General features: G+C 40.5%; 1 protein-coding gene across 2 annotated transcripts; it reads left to right on the top strand.

Moving 5' to 3' along the window:
• The first annotated feature begins 2,816 nt into the window (after positions 1-2,816).
• Positions 2,817-25,414, top strand: ZNF471 (zinc finger protein 471). Of its 2 annotated transcripts, XM_025367607.1 has the most exons (5): positions 2,817-2,893; positions 6,679-6,766; positions 11,430-11,556; positions 13,653-13,748; positions 19,528-25,414. In XM_025367607.1, exons 2-5 carry the CDS (start codon positions 6,734-6,736, stop codon positions 21,150-21,152), a joined length of 1,881 nt encoding a protein of 626 aa, XP_025223392.1. In that variant the 5' UTR covers positions 2,817-2,893; positions 6,679-6,733; the 3' UTR covers positions 21,153-25,414. The 2 variants fall into 2 exon arrangements, with proteins under 2 accessions (XP_025223392.1, XP_025223393.1); XM_025367608.1 differs by lacking the exon at positions 11,430-11,556.
• Positions 25,415-26,592: the final 1,178 nt, after the last annotated feature.

A 26,592-nucleotide genomic window follows, 5' to 3' on the forward strand; every position in this document is an offset into this window, starting at 1 on the left:
CTGCTGCACCCACTGTGAAATACTGGACGTTGAGTTGCCCATGTGGGAAGCAGCTGAATTATAATCACTTACAATTCAGAGGGAATATGGATTTGATGCTTACTTTTTTTTTCCTTTTTTTTGGTGAAATTTTGGTCATGATGGCCCATGAACAAAAATGTGGTATACATAAGGTAAAAATTAGATAAAGAAAACATTATATATGTAATGTAATGATAATTTAATACATAGTATGATAATGGAAATATCCCTTACCTCCTTGGTGGGATGAATGAGGACAGAAGAATCAAAATAACCTCTTGTTACTGGTTGAATTTTGGCTGCCCCAAGTTTTGCATGTTGAAGTCCTAACTCCCAGTATCTCAGAATGTGACTGTATTTGGAGATAGGATTTTTACAGAGTTAATTAAGTTAAAACGAGTTCGTTAGGGTGGGTGCTAATGCACTCTGACTAGTCTCCCCATGTCTCCATGGGTTTTCTCTGGGTACTCCAGATTCCTCCCACATCCCACAGATGTGCACAAGAAGTTAACTGGTAGGTCTAGGTTGTCCCAGTCTGAGTGAGTGTGGGTGTGTAGTAGGCTACACCATCTAGGTTTGTGTAAGTACACTCTATGATGTTTGCACAACAAGCTTCTTAGGAAATTGCCTAAGAACCCATTTCTCAGAATGGATCTCCATCCTTTAGCGATGTAGACTGTATTTTCATACTGTAAATAGTCCCCTTGTGGTAGATTTCAATCTACGAGTATGACATCACTGAATGTGGAGTTAGAAAGAAAGGTACAGTTCATGGCTCACAGTTCTTACAGCCCTTTTAATCTCCTAAATGACTACAGCAATAAAGTATCTTTTGTTAAAATATCTGGCCTTTTGTTCTTGGTTCCTGAAAAAGCTCCAGAACAGCTCCAGAGCCATAAACGTGAAAGACAGTATTTCAACCACACATGAGTTTATGTTAATGAGGTGATTTTTGGAAACTCACAAGATAATCCCAATATTTGGGGGCAGTGGTGGCTAGTTGCCAGAGGAACCAGCCATGTACTCAGAGGATTGGAACTCACAGCTCCACCCTCTACTTCCGGGAAAAGAGAGGCTGAAAATTGAGTTGATCGCCAGTGGTCAGTGATTTAATCAATCACATCTACATAATGAAACCTCCATAAAAACCAAAAAGACCTGAGTTCAAGCGGCTTCCAAGAAGGTAGACAAAAACACATCCTCGCCGGGCGCGGTGGCTCAAGCCTGTAATCCCAGCACTTTGGGAGGCCGAGACGGGCGGATCACGAGGTCAGGAGATCAAGACCATCCTGGCTAACACGGTGAAACCCCGTCTCTACTAAAAATACAAAAAACTAGCCGGGCGAGGTGGCGGGCGCTTGTAGTCCCAGCTACTCGGGAGGCTGAGGCAGGAGAATGGCGTAAACCCAGGAGGCGGAGCTTGCAGTGAGCTGAGATCTGGCCACTGCACTCCAGCCTGGGCGACAGAGCGAGACTCCGCCTCAAAAAAAAAAAAAAAAACACATCCTCATGCTGGGAGGGTGGTGCACCCCAACTCCACGGGCACAGAAGCTCCTGCACTAAGGATTCTTTTGGACCTTGCCCTACATGTCTCTTCATCTGGCTATTTATTTGTATCCTTTAAAATATCTTTTATAATAAACCAGTAAACATAAATGTTTCCCTGAGTTCTGTGAGCCGCTCTACCAAATTAATGGAACCCAAGGAGCCGGTTGTGGGAGCCCCAAGTTATAGCACATCTCTCTGAAACACAGGTACAACAATCTGGAGTTTGGAATTGGCATGGGAAGTGGGGGACAGTCTTGTGGGACTGAGCTGTCTAACCTGTAGGATCTGATGCTCTCCAGGTAGCGTCAGAATTGAATTGGAGTGGAGGTCACCTGGCTGGTGTCTGCTGCAGAAAGGTTGTTTTGAGATATTAAGATATTATAAGAGACAATAGAAAAAATGTATACGATACAACTTTCTCTGTGTTATATTTCTCCATAGCCCTTTTTACTATTCATCAGACTATTTATCTAACTCATGAATTTGTGGCTTGTCTCTCTCCACCTCAAAGTAAATTATATAATAGGAGGGCAGGGATTTTTTTTTCTCTGCTGTATCCCCCTGAATTGCTTTACCTTATTTGTCTCACCTTCCCATACTAATTCTACAGTTTTCCTAGTAAGGGCTAGTCCCCTAAAACAGGGACCATTTCCATTCTGTTAAGGGGCGGAACGCGGTTCAATCCTAGTGGACTGGTTCCAAAAACTTCGTGTTATTCACTGCCTCTGAGCAGTGATATTCCCATTTTGCAGCTGAGAGAGGTATTAATTTGCTAGAGTCACAACACGGTAGGGGTTCCGAGTCGCTGTTCTTATTCCAAAATAAGCTTAGCACAGAAAGATAATCACATTCCCACGGACAGGCACAGAAGGCCGCGCTCCGAATGACATCGCGATCATAGAGGCACAGACAGCGTCACAAAGCCGCACACATGCTCACACCGAAGGCTCAGCCATCGCACTCTTCACTCCCAGTCCCCAGAAACCGGTAACTAGGGACTCTTCTGGTCTCTAGGCGAAGGCGGGGGGGTGGGGAGAGCGCAATCTTTACGCCTGCGCACACTCCCGCTCTTACCCGCCGGAAACCCTGGGCCACGCCCACCTGGCATAATCACGTACTGCGCAGGCACCGCCCGCTCTGCCTCTAAGTTCCCTCCCACTCCCACAGCAGCCCGAGGACAAGCCCCTCAATGCTAGGCCACGCCTCGTCTCCGCCCGTCACGTCCGACCCCTGAAGAGAGGCTGGCGCCTGCGCGATGGAGGTTCCGGCGTCGACTCAAGAAGTCCTTCGGATGAGAGCTTCTGGGTGCCAGACGAGGCCGGGGGTTTGTTTTGCGTGGTCTGGGAGTCCGAGCCCGAGGGCTGGGCCAGGAAGGGCAGGCGAGGCGGGCGGCTCAGACCCGGGTCGCGAAGGCCCAGCCGCGTCTTCTGTCCCCAAGACGACTACATTTCCCAGAGGCCAGCGCGGCGCGCGTACTCTAGTCTGCGGGGCGGAGGCCGCGGCTCGGGGCTGCTGGGCGTTCGGGGCGGCTTGGGGCGGCGGGACCACGGGAGTGAGCTGTGGGAGAGATGGGGGTGTGCCTGTGTGTAAAAGATCGGTCAGCGTGTGAGGCTTCGTGAGAGGGTGCGGTTTCTGTGTGTGTGTGTGTGTGTGTGTGTGAAGACCGAGAGTCCAGAGTGTGAGACCAGGGTGTGTTCGTGTGTGACAGAGCGAGACGGGTCAGTGCGAGAGACCAGTGAGTGTGAGAGAGATGGGGGTGTGCCTGCATTTGAAAGAGAGCGTGTGAAGCTCTGTGAGAAGATGCGGGATGTGTGGGTGTGTAAGTGTGTAACAGACCGGGTGTCCAGAGCGTGAGACCAGGATGTATTCGTGTGAGAGAGGGAGACGGGCTGGCGTGTGAGAGACCAGTGTGAGAGAGATGGGCGTGGGCCTGTGTGTGAAAGGCCAGTCGGTCGGTGTGTGAGGCTCAGTGAGAGGCCGATGTGTGTGTCAGAGAGAATCACCACGTATGCGAGACTAGATGGTGCGAGGCCAGAGTGTAAGACTGTGGTGTGTTAATGTGTGAAAGGGAGACCAGTGAGTGTGAGAGAGATGGGCGTGGGCCTGTGTGTGAAAGGCCGGTTGGTCGGTGTGTGAGGCTCAATGACAGGCCGGTGTGTGTGTGTGTTTGAGAGAGAAGAATCACCATGTATGTGAGACTAGACCGTGTGAGGCCAGAGTGTGAGACTGGTGTGTTAATGTGTGAAAGGGAGACCAGTGAGTTGAGAAATGCATGTTTTGGGTGAAAGACCTGTCAGTGTGTGAGGCTGTGGTTTATATGTGTCTGACAGACTGAGACCAGAGTGTGAGACCAGGGTGTGTTCGTGTGTGTGAGTCTCTTTCTCACAACCTGAGTGTTCTCTACACAGCATGACACCAGTGAGTGTGAGAGAGATGAACATGTGGCTGTGTGTGAAAGACCACTCATGTGAGGCTCCTTGAGAGGCTGGCATGTGTGAGAGAGAGAAAGACTAAACTGTGAGAGTCTGAAGAGTGAGATTACGGTATGTTGGTATTAGTTTGTGAGAGAGAGGGAGGCGACCAAAGTAGAGTGAGACTATGGTATGTTGGGATTAGTTTGTGAGAGAGAGGGAGGTGATCAAAGTATGGGACAAAGTTATGTTTCCTGGCATACAACTTCCAAGATCCTTGCAATCTCCAAAGTATTAAGTGTCTTTTTGCATGCTAATGATTGGTGGGCCGGCAGCCTGTAGGTAGATCATGGTAAGGGCTGGTCATCAGAACAACCTAGGCAGGATTAGAGGGTTGGGATTATCAGTCCCATCCTCAATCTCCAGGGAGAGGAAAGGAAGCCACAGGTTAAATGGATCATCAGTGGTCAGTGATTTAACCAGCCATGCCTAAGTAATGAAGCTTTCGTAAAAACCCAGAGGGACTGAGTTCATCAAACTTCCAGATAGCTGAACACTGGAGTCTCCTGTAGGATGAGCGCCTTCCTACATAACCTTTTCCTATGCATTTCTTCACCTGTATCTTTTGTAATAATTCTTTATGATTATAAACGTGTTTCCCTAGGTTCTGTGAGCTGCCCTAGCAAATTAATGCAAGGAGGGGGTCATAGGAACCCCGATTTTATAGCCAATGAGAAGCACACATAAAACAACCTGGGGCTTGCAATTGGCATTGGAAGTAGGGAGCAATTTTGTAGGACTGAGCCCTCAATGTATGGGATCTTACGCTATCTCCAGGTAAATAGTGTCAGAATTGGGTTGCCCTAGAGGTCACCCACCTGGTATTCATTGAAGAATTTATTGCTTGCCTGGTGTGTGTGTGTGTGTGTGTGTGTGTGTGTGTGTGTGTGTGTGTGTGTGAAGACCCCACACATCTGGTCTTAGAACTGTTTTGTGTTGTGAGAGTAGAGTAAGAGAAACAGTTTGTTTCTCCTCTTTGTCAGCTGAGTGTGTTATCAGGGACTGGACTGTGAGAATCCAGAGTGCGAGCCAGGGTATATCAATGTGTGAGAGAAATAGATGTGCCTGTGTGAAAGATTAACAAGTATGAGGCTCCCTGGAGTCTGAGAAAGATCATGTGTGTGTCTGAGTAAAAGCAAGAGACTAGACTGAGAGTTCAGTGATTGGGAGAGAATAGGGTATGTTGGTGTGAGTGTGTGAGAGACCAATGGGTATGTGAGAGACTAGAGTATGTCTCTGTCTGGCCTGGTAGGTAGTGAGATGGTGTATCACAGTATGAAAAAGATTGGAGTGAGAGCGACCAGTATGTATTTTGTGTGCATGAGATAAAGCAGTTGGAATGTGAGAGATCAGAGTGTGTTTGTGTATCTGTGTGAGATACTGGTGTATTTGAGTAATTGAGGCCTCTTTGAAAGATACCATTGAATGTGTATGTATAACATACACATGTTTGTATGTGTGAAAGAGGGAGAGAAAGACTAGTGATGTGATTGGGTAAGAAAGAAACTGTGTGAACCATGGTGTGTTATCCAAAAGGCTTTACAAATATAACCTCTCTGAGGTTGTGAAGCATGAATGTGTGAGACAGAGATAGGGGACAGTGAGCTGTGTGTGAGAGAAGTAAGATTAGGGGTATGTGTGAAGGTGTTGGTGAGTCACTGTGTGTGCTTATATTCATGTCCTTAGACAATGGAAATGTGACTGTATATGTGCTTGTTTTGGGGTGCTTGTGATTGTGTCCTCTGTGTGACCAGGAAACTTGTTAGTGTTTGTATGTCACCCTGTATACCTGTAATTGTGGCCCTGTATGACTGCTGTGTGTGGGGAGACTACTTGGAAGATGGATAGGATTGGATTGTTTATGAGTGTAGCTGTTTGGAATTGTGTGTTGCCGGGATCGGAAACATGGAATAGAATTCCTGTCCACAGTCCAGGAGTTTCAGTAAGAAGCAAAAGCTGGGGTGACTGAAACTCCTAACTGAAGCAGGAGACACCCTCAGTTCTGTGTGACAGGAGGGTAATCAAGGGGCTGGGACAGAGGTGAGAGTGAAAGTGGCAGAATTGAGTGCTAAAGGTTCCATCGTTTCAGGGTGAGGAAAGTGAAACATTGCCAGGGAGCAGGGCAGGGGTGCAGTGGTGGGGGTTGAGTGAAGGAGGAGGATAACCCTGGCCTCTAGTGGCATTTGGGAGTCAGATTTTCCTTTTTCTTTTTTTTTTTCCCAAAAACCCCATCCATCTGACCCAAAAAGGAGCCAGATTTTCAAAGAGTAGACTTTCAAAGCATGAAGCAGAGACCCAAGAAGAGAATGACTCCACCTTTACCTGTAAAAATAGAGGAAATGACTATTTTGTAGGATTATTTCAAAAATAAAGCGAGATAATCTAATCTATGCAGAGTACCTAATACATCTGAATGGGAAGGTAAGTCTTTGAAAAAGATTAAATTTAGGACCTCAAGCATGAAAAAAAACAAAAACAAAAAAAAACCAGTTACGAGTTACAGCCCTTCAGTGGCCATAGGTTGCTCATACCCAGTTATGGGATCAACCAAAGCTGGGAAGAAGAAGACAGTTTTAGGCTAGTGATTCTGGGAGTGCAGCAAAGGCCTCATCTCTCACTAACCTTTCCCTTCCTTCAGCCTTGCCTTCCCAAGACACTGCTCTTCAAGAGAAAGACCAGAAGAGAAGGCAAAAATGAATGTTGAAGTAGTAAAAGTCATGCCCCGGGTTAGTTGATATTTTCTTTCTCTTCATGAAAGGCAGTCTTGCTGTTTAGTACTTTGCAATGCTTCTTTTCTTTTGAAAATTCCCTGATTAACAGTCCAAGAGCCTAGTTCCCACTTCTCTCCGAGGCCACTGTCTTTAACTCTAATTACCTAATGAGTGAGTAATAGCTTAGTATAAAAAGTCATGGAGGCCTCTGTGAGATTCCTCTTCCCACCTTGTGTACATTTTAAATTTAGTGCTGACTCTTGTGAAAAGACTTGATTTATATTGTATGGAATATATCTGTGGATATCTTATTACTAGTGAGTCGGGTTCCAGGTTAAATGCGCATCCAGTGCCTCTCCTGTATAGAGAATGCATCTACCTGAATTTTTGTCCAAATCTCTGAGTATGTCCTTAAGATAAATTCCTTAAAAGATTTTCTTTACATTTTAAGTATGAATTACCAGCCTCATTTGTTCACCTGAAAAAATCTTATTCTACTTAATTTTTGCAAATTTTATAAATTTAAATAGGTGAGATGTTCACATGGTACAAAATTTAAAAACAAATTTCACCATTACCTCCCAGTTCTTTTAAGAAGTTATTCTCAGCTTGTATCTCATTCACAGCTATGTTATGCCTTTGTGTGTATACATAAATACTTTCTTCCCTTCAAAGTTAATGGTGTTTTGTGTCCTGTTGATGAAATTTTTGTCTACCTTTAGGTCCTATTTTTCTTCTAAGATTTGTTTTATCCTTCACAGTTAAGTTTCTGGTAAGCTTACACTTGATTTTTGTGGTTTTCTATCATGGTAGAGCTGAAATTACATTCACTTTTTATGTTTAATTTACATTAAATTTTTATATTAAATGTATAATTTATAATAAGTGAGGCAGAGATTTATTTTTTCAAGTTGGCGCAATGGCATTAATTGAATTATTCATCTCATTCTCACTAATTTGAAATGCCACCAATACCATGCACTAAACTCCTGTGTATATTTGGTTCTGTTGCTGTACTACACTCAGTTTTACTTGAATTTCTGCTTTTAATTTTTTAATTTTTAAATATTATATTGCACATGTATAAAGAACCATGTATACAAAAGGAACCCTTAATTCTCCCACTGTGAAATTCCCCTTCACATTTTTTCTAAGTGGAAAATGTGTTTTCATGACATACATGAGTGTCAGATGTCCATAATTAGTGCTTAATTAAATTATATGCTTCATATCAAAAGTTATGTTAAATTAATTTTGAAACACTGCTTTTTTTTCTCGCACTGTCAGAGTTCATGAGATACTAAAAAATATTTACATGGATTCTGGGCATCTGTGTCTTCCTCAGCATTAAACCATTTTGTGAATTATCTAACATAATTTTTCAAAGATACAGACCTTTTATGGTTTGTGTGCCTGATGTTGTCATTAAAATTCTACCTGAAGTCACAGGCACCATTTAATACAACAGAATTATTCCCCTGCCATTTGCCCTCTAGAAGTAAGTTGTTATCTCCACAATACTACTTACTGTCTTTAGTTTTGATATTTAACCTCATACTCCTGAATAATGTTCCATACACTGTTCCATACACTATTTCTTGATTATTTTAGTTTTAGAAATTATCTAGTAACCTACTACTATAGATGATAAAGATGCAGTCCATTAACCCCATCACCTGAAATGCACACACACATGCTTATTTGATAGACGGTGAACATTATTCACTATTTTTGTTTTAAGTCAGTATTCAGGGTAGCTTGGTGTCTTTCATCAATTTGGAAATTTTTCAACCACTGTCTTTTTAAATATTCTGAAACTTTCCTGTTTCTAAGATTACAATTATATACATGTTAATTATTTTTCACACTGTTTTACATGTCACTTATGCTTTAATTCTCTCTTTAACTCTGTAATCTCCTGTTAAGCCCATAATGGAATTCTTAACTTCTGTTATAGAATACTTAGTTCTAGAATTTCTATTTAATTGTTTAATGTAATTTTCTATTTTCTTCCTGAATTCACTACCTTTCCTTTTAACTCCTTAAAAATATTATCATAATATTTTGATAGTCTTGTTGGATAATTCCATTATCTGAATCTCTTATGTGTTTCTATTTTCTGATTCTTTGAAAATTATCTTGATTTTTGTCTTAAATGCCTCATTTTGGGTTTAGTGCTAGACTTTATATATTTTTAAAAGATAATTTGAAGTTTTGATGTCCTCCGCTTGAGAAGGTTTACTTAAAATATAAATTTTATTTTTTAGAATAGTTTTATATTTGTAGAAAAATTGCGGAGATAGTATAGAGAAATCTTATACCACACCAATCTTCCCCTATTAACGTTTTACATTAGTGTGGTACTGTTGTTAAAATTAATGAACCAATATTGATATGTTATTAGTAACTAAAGTGCTTAGTTTAGATTTTCTTTCATTGTTTCAACTTTTTAATTTTTTTTTTTTTTTTTTTTTTTTTTGAGACACAGTTTTACTCTGTTACCCAGGCTGGAGTGCAGTGGCAGGATCATAGCTCACTATAACCTACCTCTCCAGTTCAAGCAATTCTCATGCCTCAGCCACTTGAGTAGCTGGGATTATAGGCATGCAGCACTGTGCACAGCCAATTTTTGTATTTTTGGTAGGGGTGGGGTTTTGCCATATTGTCCTTGCCATGCTATGTAGGCTGGTCTTGAGCTCTTCGCCTCAACTGATCCACCAGCCTTGGCCTCCCAAAGTGCTGGGACCATAAGTGTGAGCCACTGCACCTGGCCAGGTTTTATCTAATGTCTTTTTTCTGTTCCAGGATACTATCTAGGAAATTATATTACATTTAGTAGCCATATTTCCTAAGACTCCTCTTAGCTGTGATAGTTTTTCATACTTTGCTTATTGATGACCTTGTCAACTTTGAGGAATACTCGATTATTTTGTAGAATGTCTCAAATGTGATGTTTTTTCATGATTAGAATAGGGTACTGTGTTTTGGGGAGGAAGATTGCAGAAGTAAATTTCCTTTTTCATCACATCAAATCGGGGTGCACACTGTCAACATGAGTTATTACTGTTGATGTTAATCGATGTTAATTAACTTTGAGGTAGTGTTTGTCAGATTTCTCCATAATAAGGTGACTCTTTTTTCCCTCACTTTTCCATACTGTACTGTTTGTAAGGAAGTCACTATGCACAATCTACACTCCAAGAGTGGGAAATTATGTTCAACCTCCTTAAGGGCAAACATAAATCATTTGAAAATCTTCTGAATGAGATGTTTGCCTATTTTTCTCATTTATTTTATTTAGTCTTAATTAATTTAGTCACTTATTCAGTCTTAATCCTCCTGGAAATTTCATAAAGTATCTGATACCTTGCAATAAATGGTTTTTTCCTTAAAAAGAAAAAAAGAATTACAAGCTCTTCAGATGCTATCCATTGGGATTTACCTCATTGGTTATAGCATTATCAGTTAAAAACATCACTACATATACATCTGTATATATATATATAAAGTTATTTCATTGATATTGGTAAAATTCTGGTAGTATATATACCAGATTATTAACCATGAGTACCAGGATCAAAAGCAATCAGTTTTTTTTTTCCTGTGGGAACAGCCAAAGCTACTCTGTCCTTAATAGTCACCAAAATTATCCTAAATATTGGAAAGAATGTGAGCACCTTTTGCTTGCATTGAGGAATTCATCTCATTTTATAAGAATATGTGAAATGGTGGTTCTTAGTTCTCAACTTACTAGAAGGTGAAAACTAGAATTCAGGAAAACTGAGAGTTCACAGAGAAACAAACAATTTTGTAATTCTTTTATATGAAAAATATATTAAACATTTTTCTAAAGGTATGTATATCTTCTGAAGTCCCCTACATTGAATATCTGCTTAAAATTTGCTTTTAAACACTAATCTTTAGAACAAAGACATGATACAGAGATTACTGTTTAAAGCAAATTAAAATGTTGTGCTCCTAACCTTGTCTTTATTTAGTTATATTTTTGATAACTTTGCAAATCAGGCACTAAGATTAAGAAGATATTCATTTTCAATGGAAATAAATCTGAAGGTGAAAAATGCCCACAATAACTTTTAAAATTTCTTACAACCTGCTGGTGATTATAACTGGTCATTAATTTTTCTCTAAGAACATGTAAAAGTTATAACTTCAATTTCATTTTGTTCTGCAACTGTGGGTTCTACCAACCATTGGTGGAAAACACAGTATTCACTAATGCAGACATAAGAAAATTGCATTCTTAAACATGTTTTTATTATTTAAGAAAAAAAAAATCAGCCACATTAGTTCAATGCCTTTCTCCTATCCCTGCCAATAAAACTTGGATCCCATGGAGAATCATTTAAAAAATATCAATTTAGATATTCCTTTTATGCTTTTGAAGATTCAACACAGGTATGTGTTCTTCCTTGAAGCCCTCTTCACTGCCTTGTAGTTATGCACGCACATTTCCCTATGTTCGGAATTGGTTGGCACCATTGTACCCAATGCAGTTAAACACTTCCATAAGTACTATTTTGACTTGGATCTTCATATTTATGTTTTTTCTCTTCTATGAGTTATTTCTCACATAAAGTAGAGACATCTTGGATCAACTCAAGAGTTATCTTTGGACATGAGTATTGGTCGGTTAAGAATATATTTATCACTTCAGGACTTAGTGACATTCAAGGATGTGGCAATAGATTTTTCCCAGGAAGAATGGCAATGGATGAACCCTGCTCAGAAGCATTTATACAGGAGTATGATGTTGGAGAACTATCAGAGCCTGGTATCACTTGGTGAGGATCTTTTCCCTCCTGCATAATCAACCTTTAAGGAACTTTTATGTTTTTATATATTATGAAATTTGTTTTTGTTATATGTAGGTCAGAATGGAATCTGGGAATGGAATCTGAGAAACAGAGGATATTGAGGGACTGAAGAAAACTTGAGATTTAGAGTTAGTGAATTTGGTGAATATCAGATATTCCATGCGTACACCCTTAAGGCAATTGGGAACACAGGACACAATGTGAATCTCACCAGTCTCCTGGGTTTCCTTGTTCTCTCTCTCCTACAGAATTATTATCACCACTAGACAACAAGGTTCACAAAGAATATATAGCTAGATTACTATAAATTCAGAATATCACTTTTAAAATCTGTATATTTATATTAACTTGTGATAAGTAACAAACTGAAGACACAAACTGAAAATGGCTTCAGATCGCTTACAGTTAGGGAAATTCATATGGCCTTTTCTTCTAAGCACTGGGGCCACCTCATTGGCTAAATTAGCTTTCTGTTCTCTAGAAGCCCTTTTGATTATGCTTGTGGTTCATTGAGCTTCTTGAAACTAAATTTATATCTTAAACCAAATTTGGGAAATTTTTAGCCATTATTTCTTCAAATCTTTTTTTCTGTTCTTTTATGTTTTGGGACTTCAGTTGCACCTATGTTAGATTGTTTGATATTGTGCCCTAGGTAACTAAGGATTGTTTCACTTTTAAAAATCTTTGTTCTCTGTTTTAATTTCTTTCTCTCTCTCTCTCTCTTTTTTTTTTTTTTTTTTTTTAAAGACAGTCTTGCTCTGTTGCCCAGGCTGGAGTGCAGTGGCGCAATCTTGGCCCACCACCTCCCAGGTTCAAGCAATTCTCCTGCCTTAGCCTCCCAGGTAGCTGGGATTACAGGCACCCACCACCACACCCAGCTCATTTTTTTTTTTCTTTTATTTTTTTGAGACAGAGTCTCACTCTGTCGCCCAGGCTGGAGTGCAGTGGCTCCATCTCAGCTCACTGCAACCTCTGCCTGCCGGGTTCACACCATTCTTCTGCCTCAGCCTCCCGAGTAGCTGGGACTACAGGTGGCTGCCACCATGCCCGGCTAATTGTTTTGTATTTTTTTAGTAGAGATGGGGTTTCACTGTGTTAACCAGGATGGTCTTGATCTCCTGACCTCGTGATCCACCCGCCTCAGCCTTCCAAAGTGCTGGGATTGTAAGTGTGAGCCACTGTGCCTGGCCTAATTTTTTTATTTTTAACAGAGACAGGGTTTCACCATGTTGCCCAGGTTGGTCTCGAACTCCTGACCTCAGGTGATCTGCCCACCTCTGCCTCCCAAAGTGCTGGGATTACAGGCATGAGCCACTGTGCCCAGCTCAGATTGGATAATTTCTGTTGATTCATAGTCAAATTCCCTGACTCTATCCTTACCCTCAGTGTTTGGTTAGGTGCATCTAGTGAATTTTTAAGTTTCAGATGTTCTATTTTTTAAATTATATAATATTTATTTGGTTCTTCTTATAGTTTCTTTTCTGAGATTTTCTGTGTGTGCATTCATTACAAGTATATTTGCCTTTATATTCTTAAGTATTGATATAATAATAGCTGTTTTAAGATCATATGCTATTTCTTCTTTGTTATTGCAGTATGAGCGTCTGTTGCTTGCTTTTTCTAATGGGCATGATTCACTTTTTCCTTATGTCAAGTAATTTTGAATTTTTTCATGTGTACTGTAAATAAAACATTGTAGAGCCTCTGGATTCTGTCATAGTCCCCTAAAGAGTATTTATTTTTTTCTAAAGCAGGCAATTATCTCAAAACTTCAAACTCTTTCTAGGGACCTTTTAAAATACCTCATTTACTACTGTGTGATAATATTCAGAAAATGTTGGACTAAATTTCTGCCCTCAAGCCCCTTATAAAATAGTTCTCAGAGTTAACTGTTAGCAGTCTTACTAGGCTATTCCAGAGTTTTATGTAGTCTGTCCTTCAGATGTGCTTTATCTCTTATCTAGTATTCCTACTATATCATTCCACCAGAATTAAGGAACTGGTTTATAGTTCTGAAATAACCCAAAACATGACCAATTTTCATGTCTTTTTTTTATATGTAGGTCTTTGCATTTCTAAGCCATGTGTGATCTCCTTATTGGAGCAAGGGAGAGAGCCTTGGGAGATGACAAGTGAGATGACAAGAAGCCCCTTCTCAGGTGAGTGTGGAAGAACCAGAGAGAGGAATCTTTTTGACATCATGGCTCAGCCATTTTTAGAGGTGATACCTTCTCACTTATGCATCTCAGAAACTCTACATCAGCCTTACAGGCCTGGGGGAGAAAACGGAAACTTTATGCTTAACATGGGCACCTCAAATATCTTCTCTTCTACTTGACTGTCTTCTCTCTAAGAACTAAGATTCTCTAGAGATTAGAGAATCTTAAATCTCTTAAGATTTTTGTCTTGCAAAAATCTTTATCCAGCTCCTTACCATCCCCTTTTGCTTTGCCATACAGACTTATATAAACTTTTGTGTTTCTTAAATCTTTTCTTAACTCTTGCATTAGGTTCTGCTTACAAATTATAATGTACCCTTCTGTTCTTTCATTCCTTTCCTGTAGCAGATAGGAAAAATCTAAACCCTGTTAGCCTCTTCCTGACCAGCTCCCTCCTACTTCTATAAACTCATTCTTTATTACTTTTTAGCTTTTTCATTATACTTTAGTCCAGAGTTTGCTAAATTATGTGAGATACCGAGGGTATGTTTCAAGTGAGTTACAGGTATACCAAGCTACTGAGTCTGTCAAGAGCCTTGGAAGACTAGATGGGTCCAGAGGTAATTCCAAATCTGATCGCCTCTGAGTCACAGGCAGTATCATTCTTTTGCCTGCTCCACCTGTGTTTTACAGATGTCATATTGAATAAGTATTCATGTAGCCCATGGGTCAACTTTTCTGAACTCACCAAGCTTTTTACTGACTCAGGCATTTGCATTTCCTGTTTCCTCTACCCAGAATGTTCCTCTCTTGGGTCTGTCTACCCTGAATATCAAGTCAGAGCTAAAAAATCATCTCATCAGAGGCCTTCCCTAACCACCTTATGTAATGAACATTTCTCCATCCCAACCCATAACTGCCCAACGAGCCACTGTTTATTTTCTTCCTAATACTCAGGAAAGCCTACAGTTAACTTGTTTATTGCTCAGTGCTTATATTCTGCCTCTCCCATTGAAATTAAAGTTCCAAAAGACAAGGGCATATCAATATGTACCGTTACAATTATACCTTAAAACATTCTCCTTTCCCTTATGTAACAGTGTTTGATCTTTACATTTTGGGATAATTTGGATCCTAAACTGTCTGTGTCCTCCAAATACAATAGTCCCCCTATTAAAGGTTTTGCCTTCTGCAGTTTGTTACCCACAGTCCACCACTGTCCAAAAATATTAAATGGAAAATTCCAGAAATAAATAATTTATATGTTTTAAATCGTGCACCATTCTGAGTTGTATGACGAAGTCTTGGACCTTTCTATTCTGTCCTGCTCAGATCATGAATCATCCCTTTGTCTAGCACATCCATGCTGTATGCCCTACCTGCCTGTTAGTCTCTTAGTCTCATCTAGCTTTTCAGATCTGTTGCGTGTGGTGAATATAGCGTTCAGTATTATTCCAGGTTTCAGACATCCACTGGGTCTTGAAATGTATCCACTGTGGATAAGGAGGGATGACTATACCCACACATCAGAAGGGAAATAGACTCTGCTTAGATGCACTTTATACTTTGGTTTTGTATGAAGATGCCATCTGCCTTAAATAGAGAAACAGAAAAGAACTTTCCTAATAATTGGCCCTGTGAAGAACAAGTAGAAGAAGGGAAAAGGAAGAAGCTATAAGTCTGGTGGGATGCTGAGTCAATGTGTAGATATAAGTATTATTGTGTGCATAAGATATCTTAGTGTCTGTTTAAAAAGGCCAGAAAATTAGGAACAACCATGGCTCTCTGTAGGAAATTGAAGTTGAAGACAATCTTCATGTGACAAAAAAGTAAAATGTGAGAAAACAGTAGATGATGGACTCAGCTTTCTGTGTCTTTTTCTAGTATTGTTATCTTCAGTCTGTCTATGTAGGAAAAATTATAGGTGATTAGTTCATTAACCCCACATTGCCTCAGTTCTTGAAGCATGGGTACCCTTGTCTGAATGTTTGTGTGCCCCTGAAATTCATGTGGAAATTATCTTCTCTAGAGTGATAGTGGTAGGTGGGGACCTTGGGAGGTGATTAGGTCATGATGGCTCATGAATAGGATTATTACCTTTATCAAAGGCCCAAAGGAGCTTCCTTGCCCCTTCCACTGTGTGGGGAAACAGGAAGAAGGCACCATCTGTGAGAAAGCCAGCCCATGCCAAATGTGCCTGGGCCTTGATCTTGGATTTCCCAGTCTGCAGATCTGTGAGAAATAAATTAGCCATGCCCAGCTAATTTTTTATAAGTATATTAGTCTGTTTAGTTATAAGTGTTGTTTGTAAGTGTATTAGTCTGTTCTCAAGCTGCTAATAAAGACATACCTGAGACTGGGTAGTTTATAAAGGAAAGAGGCTTAATTGACTTATAGTGCCACATGGCTGGGGAGCTCTGACAGTCACAACAGAAAGCAAAGGAGGAGCAAAGTCACTTCTTATGTGGTGGCAGTCAGGAGAGAGTTTGTGCAGGCGAACTCCCATTTACAAAACCATCAGATCTTGTGAGACTTACTCACTACTACGAGAATAGTACGGGGGAACTGCCCCCATGATTGAATTATCTCCACCTGGCTCTACCCTTGACATGTGGGTATTACTACAATTCAAGGTGAGATTTGTGTGGGGACACAGCCAAACCACATCAATAAGCTACCCAGTATATGGTATAGTCATGGGCCACATAAACAATATATCTATCCATTATGGACTGCATATTAAGACAGTCATAGAAGATTATGATGGAGCTGCCCTGTACAGGTGTAACTTTAAAAAAATCTCTTCTGGCTGGGTGCAGTGGCTCACACCCATAATCCCAGCACTTTGGGAGGCCGAGACGGGCGGATCACGAGGTCAGGAGATCGAGACCATCCTGGCTAACATGGTGAAACCCCGTCTCTACTAAAAAAAAACAAAAAACTAGCCAGGCGAGGTGGTGGGCACCTGTAGTCCCAGCTACTCGGGAGGCTGAGGCAGGAGAATGGCATAAACCCGGGAGGCGGAGCTTGCAGTGAGCTGAGATCTGGCCACTGCACTCCAGCCTGGACTACAGAGCGAGACTCCATCTCAAAAAAAAAAAAAAATCTCTTCTATTGCTTGGCATGGTGGCTCATGCCTATAATCGCAGTACTTTGAGAGGCTGAGGTGGGAGAATTGCCTCAACAGGAGTTCTAGACCAGCCTGGGCAACAGCAAGACCTTGTCTCTACTAAAAATAAAAAATTAGCTGGGCATGGTGGCATGCACTTGGTACTCCCAGCTACTCAGGAAGCTAGGCAGGAGGATCACTTTAGCCCAGGAGTCTGAGGATTCAGTGAGCCATGATCATACCATTGTACTCCAGCCTGGTGACAGAGGGGACCCTGTCTCAAAATATATATATATAAAATGTCCTCATATCATACTTTACCTTCTTTATGTTTGTGTATGTTTAGATACAAACATATCTAAACATTTAAATACCATTGCGCTTCAATTGCCTGTAGTATTCAGTATGGTAACATGTTGCACAGGCTTGTAGACCAGGAGCGGTAGGCCATATAGGCGAAGTGTGCAGTATGCTATACCATCAAGATTTGTGTAAGTATGCTCTGTAATTGCCCATCCGTAATGATGCATTTCTCAGAGCATGTCCCCATCATTAAGCGACACAATATTATTTTGTTATAGCAACCCAAGTTATTCAAGACACTGGATATTCCTGATACCATGAAGACCTGAACTACAAAGCTTGTTAATACCTCAAAACCTTTCTTAACTGCTCTAGTGGATTTGATCTCTCCCATCTCTGAACTTTTATAACAATTTAATCTTTATCACATGGGCTCACACTTGATTATGTTTTATATTATCTTCTCAAATTACTTTTTTGTTGTTGGTCTTGTCTTCCTAATTACTTTCTAAACTTTTCAAGAACAATTCCTTCATTACTTTGATATCACAAATGCTTAGTGCATAATGTATAATTGCTTAGCAAATATTGGATTAGTCAATGATTTCCTACGGATGACATAGAAAAGGAAAGTACTTCCTTTGCCTTTTCTTGAACCACCTTTTCCCTCAGGTTTTCTCTCAGTATCACCTCTTCAATATAAATTTCTTTATATTTTACTGATAACTTTTTATATATGCCCAGATTTCTTCTATCTATGGTAAGTGATGTAGCAATATTTTTTTCTTTTTTCTTTTTTCTTTTTTTTTTTGAGATGAGTTTCATTCTTGTTGCCCAGGCTGGAGAGCAATGGCGCAGTCTCGGCTCACTGCAACCTGTGCCTCCTGGGTTCAAGCGATTCTCCTGCTTTAGCCTTCCAGGTAGCTGGGATTATAGGCAGGTGACACCATGTCCCGCTAATTTTGTGATTTTACTAGAGATGGGGTTACACTACATTGGCCAGGCTGGTCTTTAAACTTCTGATCTCAGGTAATATGCCCGCCTCCCAAAGTTCTGGGATTATAGGCATGAGCCATTGCGCCTGGCCGATGTTGCAATAATTTTTAAAGGACATTTATTCTTTCTCTAAACTTATGTTCTAGGTCAGCAGTTAAGAAAGTTACTCGTGGTAGTAAATAAGAATGTGATTAATAGTGATATCAACCTACATATCATTACAAAATTCATTTCTTCAAAAGGGGAAATGGTAAAACCCTGTTAAGCAGTGGCTTAAGGTGCTGGGTACAGTGGCTAACACCTGTAATCCTAGCTACTCAAAAGAAGGTGGGAAGATTGCTTAAGCCCAGGAATTAGTGAGCTATGGTCATGCCACTGCATTCCAGCCCGGACAACTAAGTGAAACCCTCTCTCTCTCTCTTTTTTTTTTTTTTTTTTAATAAAAAGGTGGTCTAAGAAGTGATAATTTTACCAGGCTGTTGAAAGTAAGGTGAATGGAAAAAATCTCTTAATATGCAGATTAAAGTTCAGGGAACTCAGAATTGAAAAGTTCACTTTATCAAAACATGTAGATGATTTCATTGGAACACCATTTTCTGATTATGAAAAGATAACCATAGGATTTCACCTAAATCCTAAGATAATCACAAACCATAGAATATGTGGTTACTGGAGATCTCTAGAGAGTTTTCAGCAGCAGTAGTGATACGATATTGGTATTTAAACAAAGTTAACATAACTATATATGAAAACCAATTACAAGTGGAAGAGAGTAGATGAAGAGAGCTTAATTTATAGTCTGTTAGGTCAATACAGGCATGAAATATTACCATAGCAGACTACTTCTCTAGAATTTCATCCTACATTGAGGTTTTTGTTTTTTGTTTTTGTTTTGAGACAGGGTCTCGCTCTGCCTAGGCTGGAGTGCAGTAGGGCAATCGTGACTCACTGCAGCCTCAACTTCCTGGGCTCAAGTGATCCTTTGACCTCAGCCTCCTGAGTAACTGGGACTACAGGCATGTACCACCATGCTTGACTAATTTTTGTATTTTTTGCAGAGATGGTGTTTTGCCGTGTTGCCCAGGCTGGTCTTGAACTCCTGGCCTCAAGCAGTCCACTTCAGCCTCCCAAAGTGGTGGGGATTATAGGCCTGAACCACTACACCTAGCCCATTTAGTTTTCTTAATCATCTTTTCCATGTTCCTTCATGAGCTGTCTTTCTTGGGGTCTCCCTGCATATTTTTCAGTTGACATGCCTGTACATAACAGGTTTTGTGAGATTTATTAAATATTTTTAAATTACCTTTTTCACAATGTCTCCTTTGATGTAGCCATGATAAAGGAAACATTCACTTTTTTTATATCTTTCAGATTGGGAATCTATATATGAGACACAGGAATTACCTCTGAAGCAGTTCATGTATGATGATGCATGCATGGAGGGAATTACAAGCTATGGACTTGAGTGTTCCACTTTTGAAGAAAACTGGAAATGGGAAGACCTTTTTGAGAAGCAGATGGGAAGTCACAATATTTTTAGCAAGAAAGAAACAATCACTCATAAAGAAACCCTCACTAAGGAAACAGAATTCAAATATACTAAATTTGGGAAATGTATCCATCTGGAAAACATAGAAGAGAATATTTATAATCACACATCAGATAAAAAAAGCTTCTCCAAAAATTCTATGGTAATAAAACACAAGAAAGTCTATGTAGGAAAGAAGCTTTTTAAATGTAATGAATGTGACAAAACCTTCACCCATAGCTCATCCCTTACTGTTCATTTTAGAATTCATACTGGTGAAAAACCATATGAATGTGAGGAATGTGGAAAAGCCTTCAAGCAAAGGCAACACCTTGCTCAACATCACAGAACACATACTGGAGAGAAACTCTTTGAATGTAAAGAATGTAGGAAAGCCTTCAAACAAAGTGAACACCTTATTCAACATCAAAGAATTCATACTGGAGAAAAGCCATATAAATGTAAGGAATGTAGAAAAGCCTTCAGACAGCCTGCACACCTTGCTCAGCATCAGAGAATTCATACTGGAGAGAAACCCTATGAATGTAAAGAATGTGGCAAAGCCTTCAGTGATGGCTCATCTTTTGCTCGCCATCAGAGATGTCACACTGGGAAAAGACCCTATGAATGTATTGAGTGTGGGAAGGCTTTTAGGTATAACACATCTTTTATTCGTCACTGGAGGAGTTATCATACTGGAGAGAAGCCTTTTAATTGCATTGATTGTGGGAAAGCTTTCAGTGTTCACATAGGACTTATTCTGCATAGGCGAATTCATACAGGAGAGAAACCTTACAAATGTGATGTGTGTGGAAAAACCTTCAGCTCTGGTTCATCCCGTACTGTACATCAGAGAATTCACACAGGAGAGAAACCTTATGAATGTGATATATGTGGGAAAGATTTTAGCCATCATGCATCACTCACTCAGCATCAAAGAGTACATTCTGGAGAGAAACCTTATGAATGCAAGGAATGTGGGAAAGCCTTTAGGCAGAATGTACACCTTGTTAGTCATTTGAGAATTCATACTGGTGAAAAACCCTATGAATGTAAAGAATGTGGAAAAGCTTTTAGAATCAGTTCGCAGCTGGCTACTCATCAGAGAATTCATACTGGAGAGAAGCCTTATGAATGTATTGAATGTGGAAATGCTTTCAAACAGAGATCACACCTTGCCCAACATCAGAAAACTCATACAGGAGAGAAACCTTATGAGTGTAATGAATGCGGGAAAGCCTTCAGCCAAACTTCCAATCTTACTCAACATCAAAGAATTCATACTGGAGAGAAACCCTATAAATGTACTGAATGTGGAAAGGCTTTTAGTGATAGCTCATCCTGTGCTCAACATCAAAGACTCCACACTGGCCAAAGGCCCTATCAGTGTTTTGAATGTGGGAAGGCATTCAGAAGAAAGTTATCCTTAATTTATCATCAAAGAGGTCATACTGGAGAAGAACCTTAAGAATGTAGTGCATGTGGCCAAGCCTTTAGTTATCATCAATCCCTTACTGTTAATCAGCGATGTCCCACTGGTTGAAAAACATAAACGTAAGAAATGTAGAAAAACCTTCAGCCAGAGGCTGGCAAGATGGCTGAATAGGAACAGCTCTGGTCTGCAGTTCCCAATGAGAGCAACACAGAAGGTGGGTGATTTCTGTATTTCCAACTGAGGTACCCGGCTCATTTCATTGGGACTGGTTAGACAGTGGGTGCAGCCCATGGAGGGCGAGCCGAAGCAGGGTGGGGCGTAACCTCATCTGGGAAGTGCAAGGAGTCGGGGATCTCCCATGAGGGACTGTGCCATGAGGAATGGTGCACTCTGGTGCAGATACTAAGCTTTTCACATGGTCTTTGCAACCCATAGACCAGGAGATTCCCTTGGGTGCCTATGCCACCAAGGTCCTGGGTTTAAGCACAAAACTGGGCGGCCATTTGGGTAGACACCAAGCTAGCTGCAGGAGTTTTCTTTGATACCCCAGTGGCACCCGGAACGCCAGTGAAACAGAACCACTTACTCCCTTGTTAAGGGGGCCGAAGCCAGGGAGCCAAGTAATTGAGCTAAGTGGGCTCATGCCCACTGAGCCCAGCAAGCTAAGATCCACTGGCTTGAAATTCTTACTGCCAGCACAGCAGTCTGAAGTCGACCTGGGATGCTCAAGCTTGGTGGGGGAAGGGGCATCTGCCATTACTGAAGCTTGAATAGGTGGTTTTCCCCTCACAGCATAAACAAAGCCACGGGGAAGTTCCAGCTGGGCAGAGCCCTCCACAGCTCAGCAAAGCCTCTGTAGCCAGACTGCCTCTCTAGATTCCTCCTCTCTGTGCAGGGCATCTCTGAAAAAAGTTCAGATAAAACCCCCATCTCCCTGGGACAGAGCACATGGGGGAAAGGGGTGGGTGTGGGCACAGCTTCAACAGACTTAAATGTTCCTGCCTGCCAGCTCTGAAGAGAGCAGCAGTTCGCTCAGCACAGCGCTCGAGCTCTGCTAAGGGACAGACTGCCTCAAGTGGGTCCCTGACCCCCATGCCTCCTGATGGGAAGACACCTCCCAGCAGGGGTCCACAGACACCTCATACAAGAGAGCTCCAGTTTGCATCTGGTGGGTGCCCCTGTGGGACAAAGCTTCCAGAGGAAGGAACAGGCAGCAATCTTTGCTGTTCTGCAGCCTCCACTGGTGATACCCAGGCAAACAGGGTCTCGAGTGGACCTCCAGCAAACTCCAGCAGACCTGCAGCAGAGGGGCCTGACTGTTAGAAGGAAAACTAACAAAAAGGAATATCATCAACATCAACAAAAGGACATCCACACAGAAACCCCATCTGAAGGTCACCAGCATCAAAGACCAAGGGTAGATAAATGCATGAAGATGGGGAGAAACCAGTGCAAAAAGGCTGAAAATTCCAAAAACCAGAATGCCTCTTCTCCTCCAAAGGATCACAATTCCTCGCCAGCAAGGGAACAAAACTGGATAGATAATGAGTTTGACAAATTGACAGAAGTAGGCTTCAGAAGGTGGGTAATAAACTCCTGTGAGCTAAAGGAGCATGTTCTAGCCCAATGCAAGGAAGCTAAGAACCTTGAAAAAAGGTTCGAGGAATTGCTAACTAGAATAACCAGTTTAGAGAAGAACATATGACCTGATGGAACTGAAAAACACATCATGAGAACTTCGCGAAGCATACACAAGAAAAACCTGCAGCCAGATTGAATGCTTTACATGGAAGAATTCATACTGCAAAGAGGTCTTAACAATGTAAAGAACGTACAAATGTCTTCAGACGAAATGCACACCTTGCTCATCAGTGAGTTCATTTCAGGCATCCAGCTCTCCCTCACCCACTACATCACCAAGTCCTGTGGATATATCTGCTAAATACTTTTGGAATTTATCCACTTCTTTTCGTTCCCCAGTTCAAAACACAGTCATTTCACCTTGACTATTTCAGTCATTACACAGGTGTCCAACCTTTTGTCTTCCCTGGGCCACATTGGAAGAAGAAAAATTGTCCTGTGCCACACATACAATACAGTAACATTAACAATAGCTGATGAGCTAAGAAAAAAAAAGTCTATGCATAATTTTAGTGATACACCACCTCAAATAAGCATAAAAGTCCTCACATTCAATGGGTTGGATACCCGTGAATTCTAAAACTTCATCCTCTTTTGTCCCTTTCGAGTTAACATTACAGCCACAGTGACCCTTGAAAAATGCAAATTAAATTACTCTCCTAAAACTCTAGTTAAAATACTTGATGTACATAGGGTGCTTAGCAAAATGATCAGCTCATACTAAGTGCTTGGTAAATGTTAGATAAGTATTCTTCAGAGTTGATGTAAGTTAATTTTAAACAGTGTATTCTTGAAAGCAGTTTGGCAATCGTAAAAATTTTGGAACTGAAACAGTATCTTTTTTTAAACTAAAAAAAGTTTTAAATGGGGTCTTACTATGTTGCCCAGGGTGATCTCAAATGCCTGTGCTCAAGTGATCCTCCCACCTCATTCTCAAGTGGCGGGAATTACAGGCAACCAGCCTGACTTAAAACAGTATCTTAAGGTAGACGGTGATTAGCACATGTAGTATGCTTAACATTTAATATTATAATAAAACATCAGAGTGGCTCTCTCATGATTAAGGCTGTGTTCCCTTGTTGGTGAGGAAATTGATTATGACTTGATGCACAGAACATGTTTTAAGAAGTGGCTATATAGCTCTGGATAAAATGAACAAAAGAATTAGAATTCCTGGGGAGAATACATAAAAGACTGTATTTAGTCAAGCAAAAACAAAACAAAACAAAAACCTAATGTTTAACTGAAGAAAGAGAAATTGAGTAATATAGTTGTATTTCAACATGTGGGTTCACAGATTTAGTCTAACCTTTCAAGGATCCACTAGTAAAGTTGTTCTGGAGTGTATTTTAAAAAAACACACACACACTTAAAATGTTCCACTTCTTTCATGAGGCTAAGTCAACTCTGATATCAAACCAAGGGGGAAAAAATGAAAGTATAGGTGAGTTTACTTAGTTATATACAAAAGGAAATTATTAGCCTCTACTGATGGAGAACAGAGGCTCTGAACAAATGGAGATCCATAACATGATCCTAGATGAATATTTCAATATTGTAATCCTGTAGGTTACTTTTACATTGACAGTTCTGAAATTCATGTTGAGTGTTAATTAGGGAGCTATCAGAAGGGAGATTTTGTAGAAGGTCATATCCCATGGGTTTTTTATATTGCAGAAGTGTTTTCGATGTATCATTGGGGGAGATTAAATGTCTTTGACAGTTATCCAACTGGAAATAAAGTCAGCATCCCATTTTATTCCTTACACAGAAGTTCATTCTATACTGGTTACAGATGTAAGAGGAAATACTGTTACAATGGTAGAGGAGAATGTAGAGTATTTCTGTGCCTTTAGGTTCAGGAAGTCTTTGGGAAGCAGGACATGGTCCAGAAGTCATGGAGAATGACAGGACTGTGTAGAAGATTTAAACCTTTTTCACGGCATAAGATACTGTATGCAAAGTTAAAAGGCATATGACAGGCTGAGAGATATCTTAAACATACATTAGAAAGGATATAGCCCTTGAAAAAGGGCTGTTGGAAAGCAGCAAGGATAAGGTACACAGTCTTGCAGAGCACGTCAACAAAATTTATTGGATGAAGAAATTAAAATGGTTAAATAGAAGAAGTTCTCAACCTCACTAATGATCAGATAAATGCAGACTGTAAAAGTCCTCATCACCACCAACACAAACCAGCAGAAATTTTATGTGAATGTAAAGTTTGGATAATATCCAGTATTGTTACAGATGTACGAGAGACCATATTTTCATATATTGACAGGGTAAATTAGAGGAAAGCCATTTTAGAGGGCAATGTGGTGTCACCTGTCAGCATTTTGGATGTAATTACCCTTTGCCACAATTCTACACCTAGTCATTTATGTTCTCAAAAAGCACAAGTGCAGAAATATATATGCATAAGCAAATACGTTGTAGAATTGTGAAAAATTTGGAAAAAATGTTTAGAACTAGTAAAGTTGTGGGTTACTTACGTTACAGATAATCAGTTTAGTAGATCAGTATGTCGTTACAGAAAATGAGATGGATCTCTATGTACTCAAAGTTGTCTTGCAGTTTATGAACAAATGTAATTTCATAACTAACACGAAGACATCATTATTAACTACATAAACTTCATAAAGCTTAAAAAATGCATTCATAGTATCTGTTATTTGTAGTTTTTGTTTACAATACAAATAGAAACCATGCACACACAGATACAAGAACTCCTTCCCTGTTTTTGCTTTTGTTTTGTTTTTGGTAGTGGGCGGGGTGAACTGCTGTCATGTTATTCCATGAGGTTTTTTTGTGTGTTGCTGGTTGTGCATGGTTCATGTTTTATTTTTATTTTTTGAGATGAAGTCTTGCTCTGTCGTCAGGCTGGAGTGCAGTGGTGCGATCTTGGCTCACTGCAACCTCCACCTCCTGGGTTCAAGTGATTCTCCTGTCTCAGCCTCCCGAGTAGCTAGGACTACAGGATAGTCTCGATCTCTTGACTCATGATCTGCCCACCTTGGCCTCCCAAAGTGCTGGGATTACAGGCATAAACCACCGCATCCCGCCTGTACACAGTTCATTTAAATCAAATTAGATATTCCTTGAGACATGGGTGAAGTTGAACATGAGTTATCCTTTGGCCATGACTTAAAGATAGTATATGAGTTTCTGCTACTCTGCTCCCTAGACCTGACCCGATTCATGCTTCTGCCAGGTTGTAAACATGTTTTGTCCTGCTGAATTGGCAGAGTAGCCCCAAAAGAACTGTGACTAAGGTATGCACATACTGAAGAAAGGAATATAACCAGTATTTCTGGGAGAGCTCTAAGGAAGGTAGACTTCTGTTGCAGTCATTCAGAAGAATTATGGGTGGTGATTCTTGCACAAGCCCAGCTCATACATCTAGGCTAGAAGTTGCTTAGATATCTTTATTAGTGCCTGGGGATGTTTTAAGGCCTTTGGTTGGGTTTAAGCCTGCTGGGAAAAACCTTGGCTCAAAACGACTGAAAAGCTTTTCCTGAACCTGTGCTCAAGAGCAGCATTTTACCTCTAGGGAGTGCTTTACTCACCACCCATAGGATGCTAGGCACATTTCAAAGAAGGACTGTTTTAGGAAAGTGGTTTCTTATCTCTTAAATTTATTGAGGCTCATTTTCTGGCCTATAATATGGTCTATCTTGGAGAAAGTCCCATGCGCTGTTGAATAGAATGTGTATTCTGTGGTTGTTGGATGAAATGTTCTGTATATATCTGTTAAGTCCATTTTTTCCAAGGTATAGCTTAATTCCATTGTTTCTTTATCGACTTTCTTTTTTAAAAAATTTGAGACGGA

The sequence above is a fragment of the Theropithecus gelada genome, chromosome 19, assembly GCF_003255815.1.
Source record: "Theropithecus gelada isolate Dixy chromosome 19, Tgel_1.0, whole genome shotgun sequence".
NCBI classification, from domain to species: domain Eukaryota; kingdom Metazoa; phylum Chordata; class Mammalia; order Primates; family Cercopithecidae; genus Theropithecus; species Theropithecus gelada.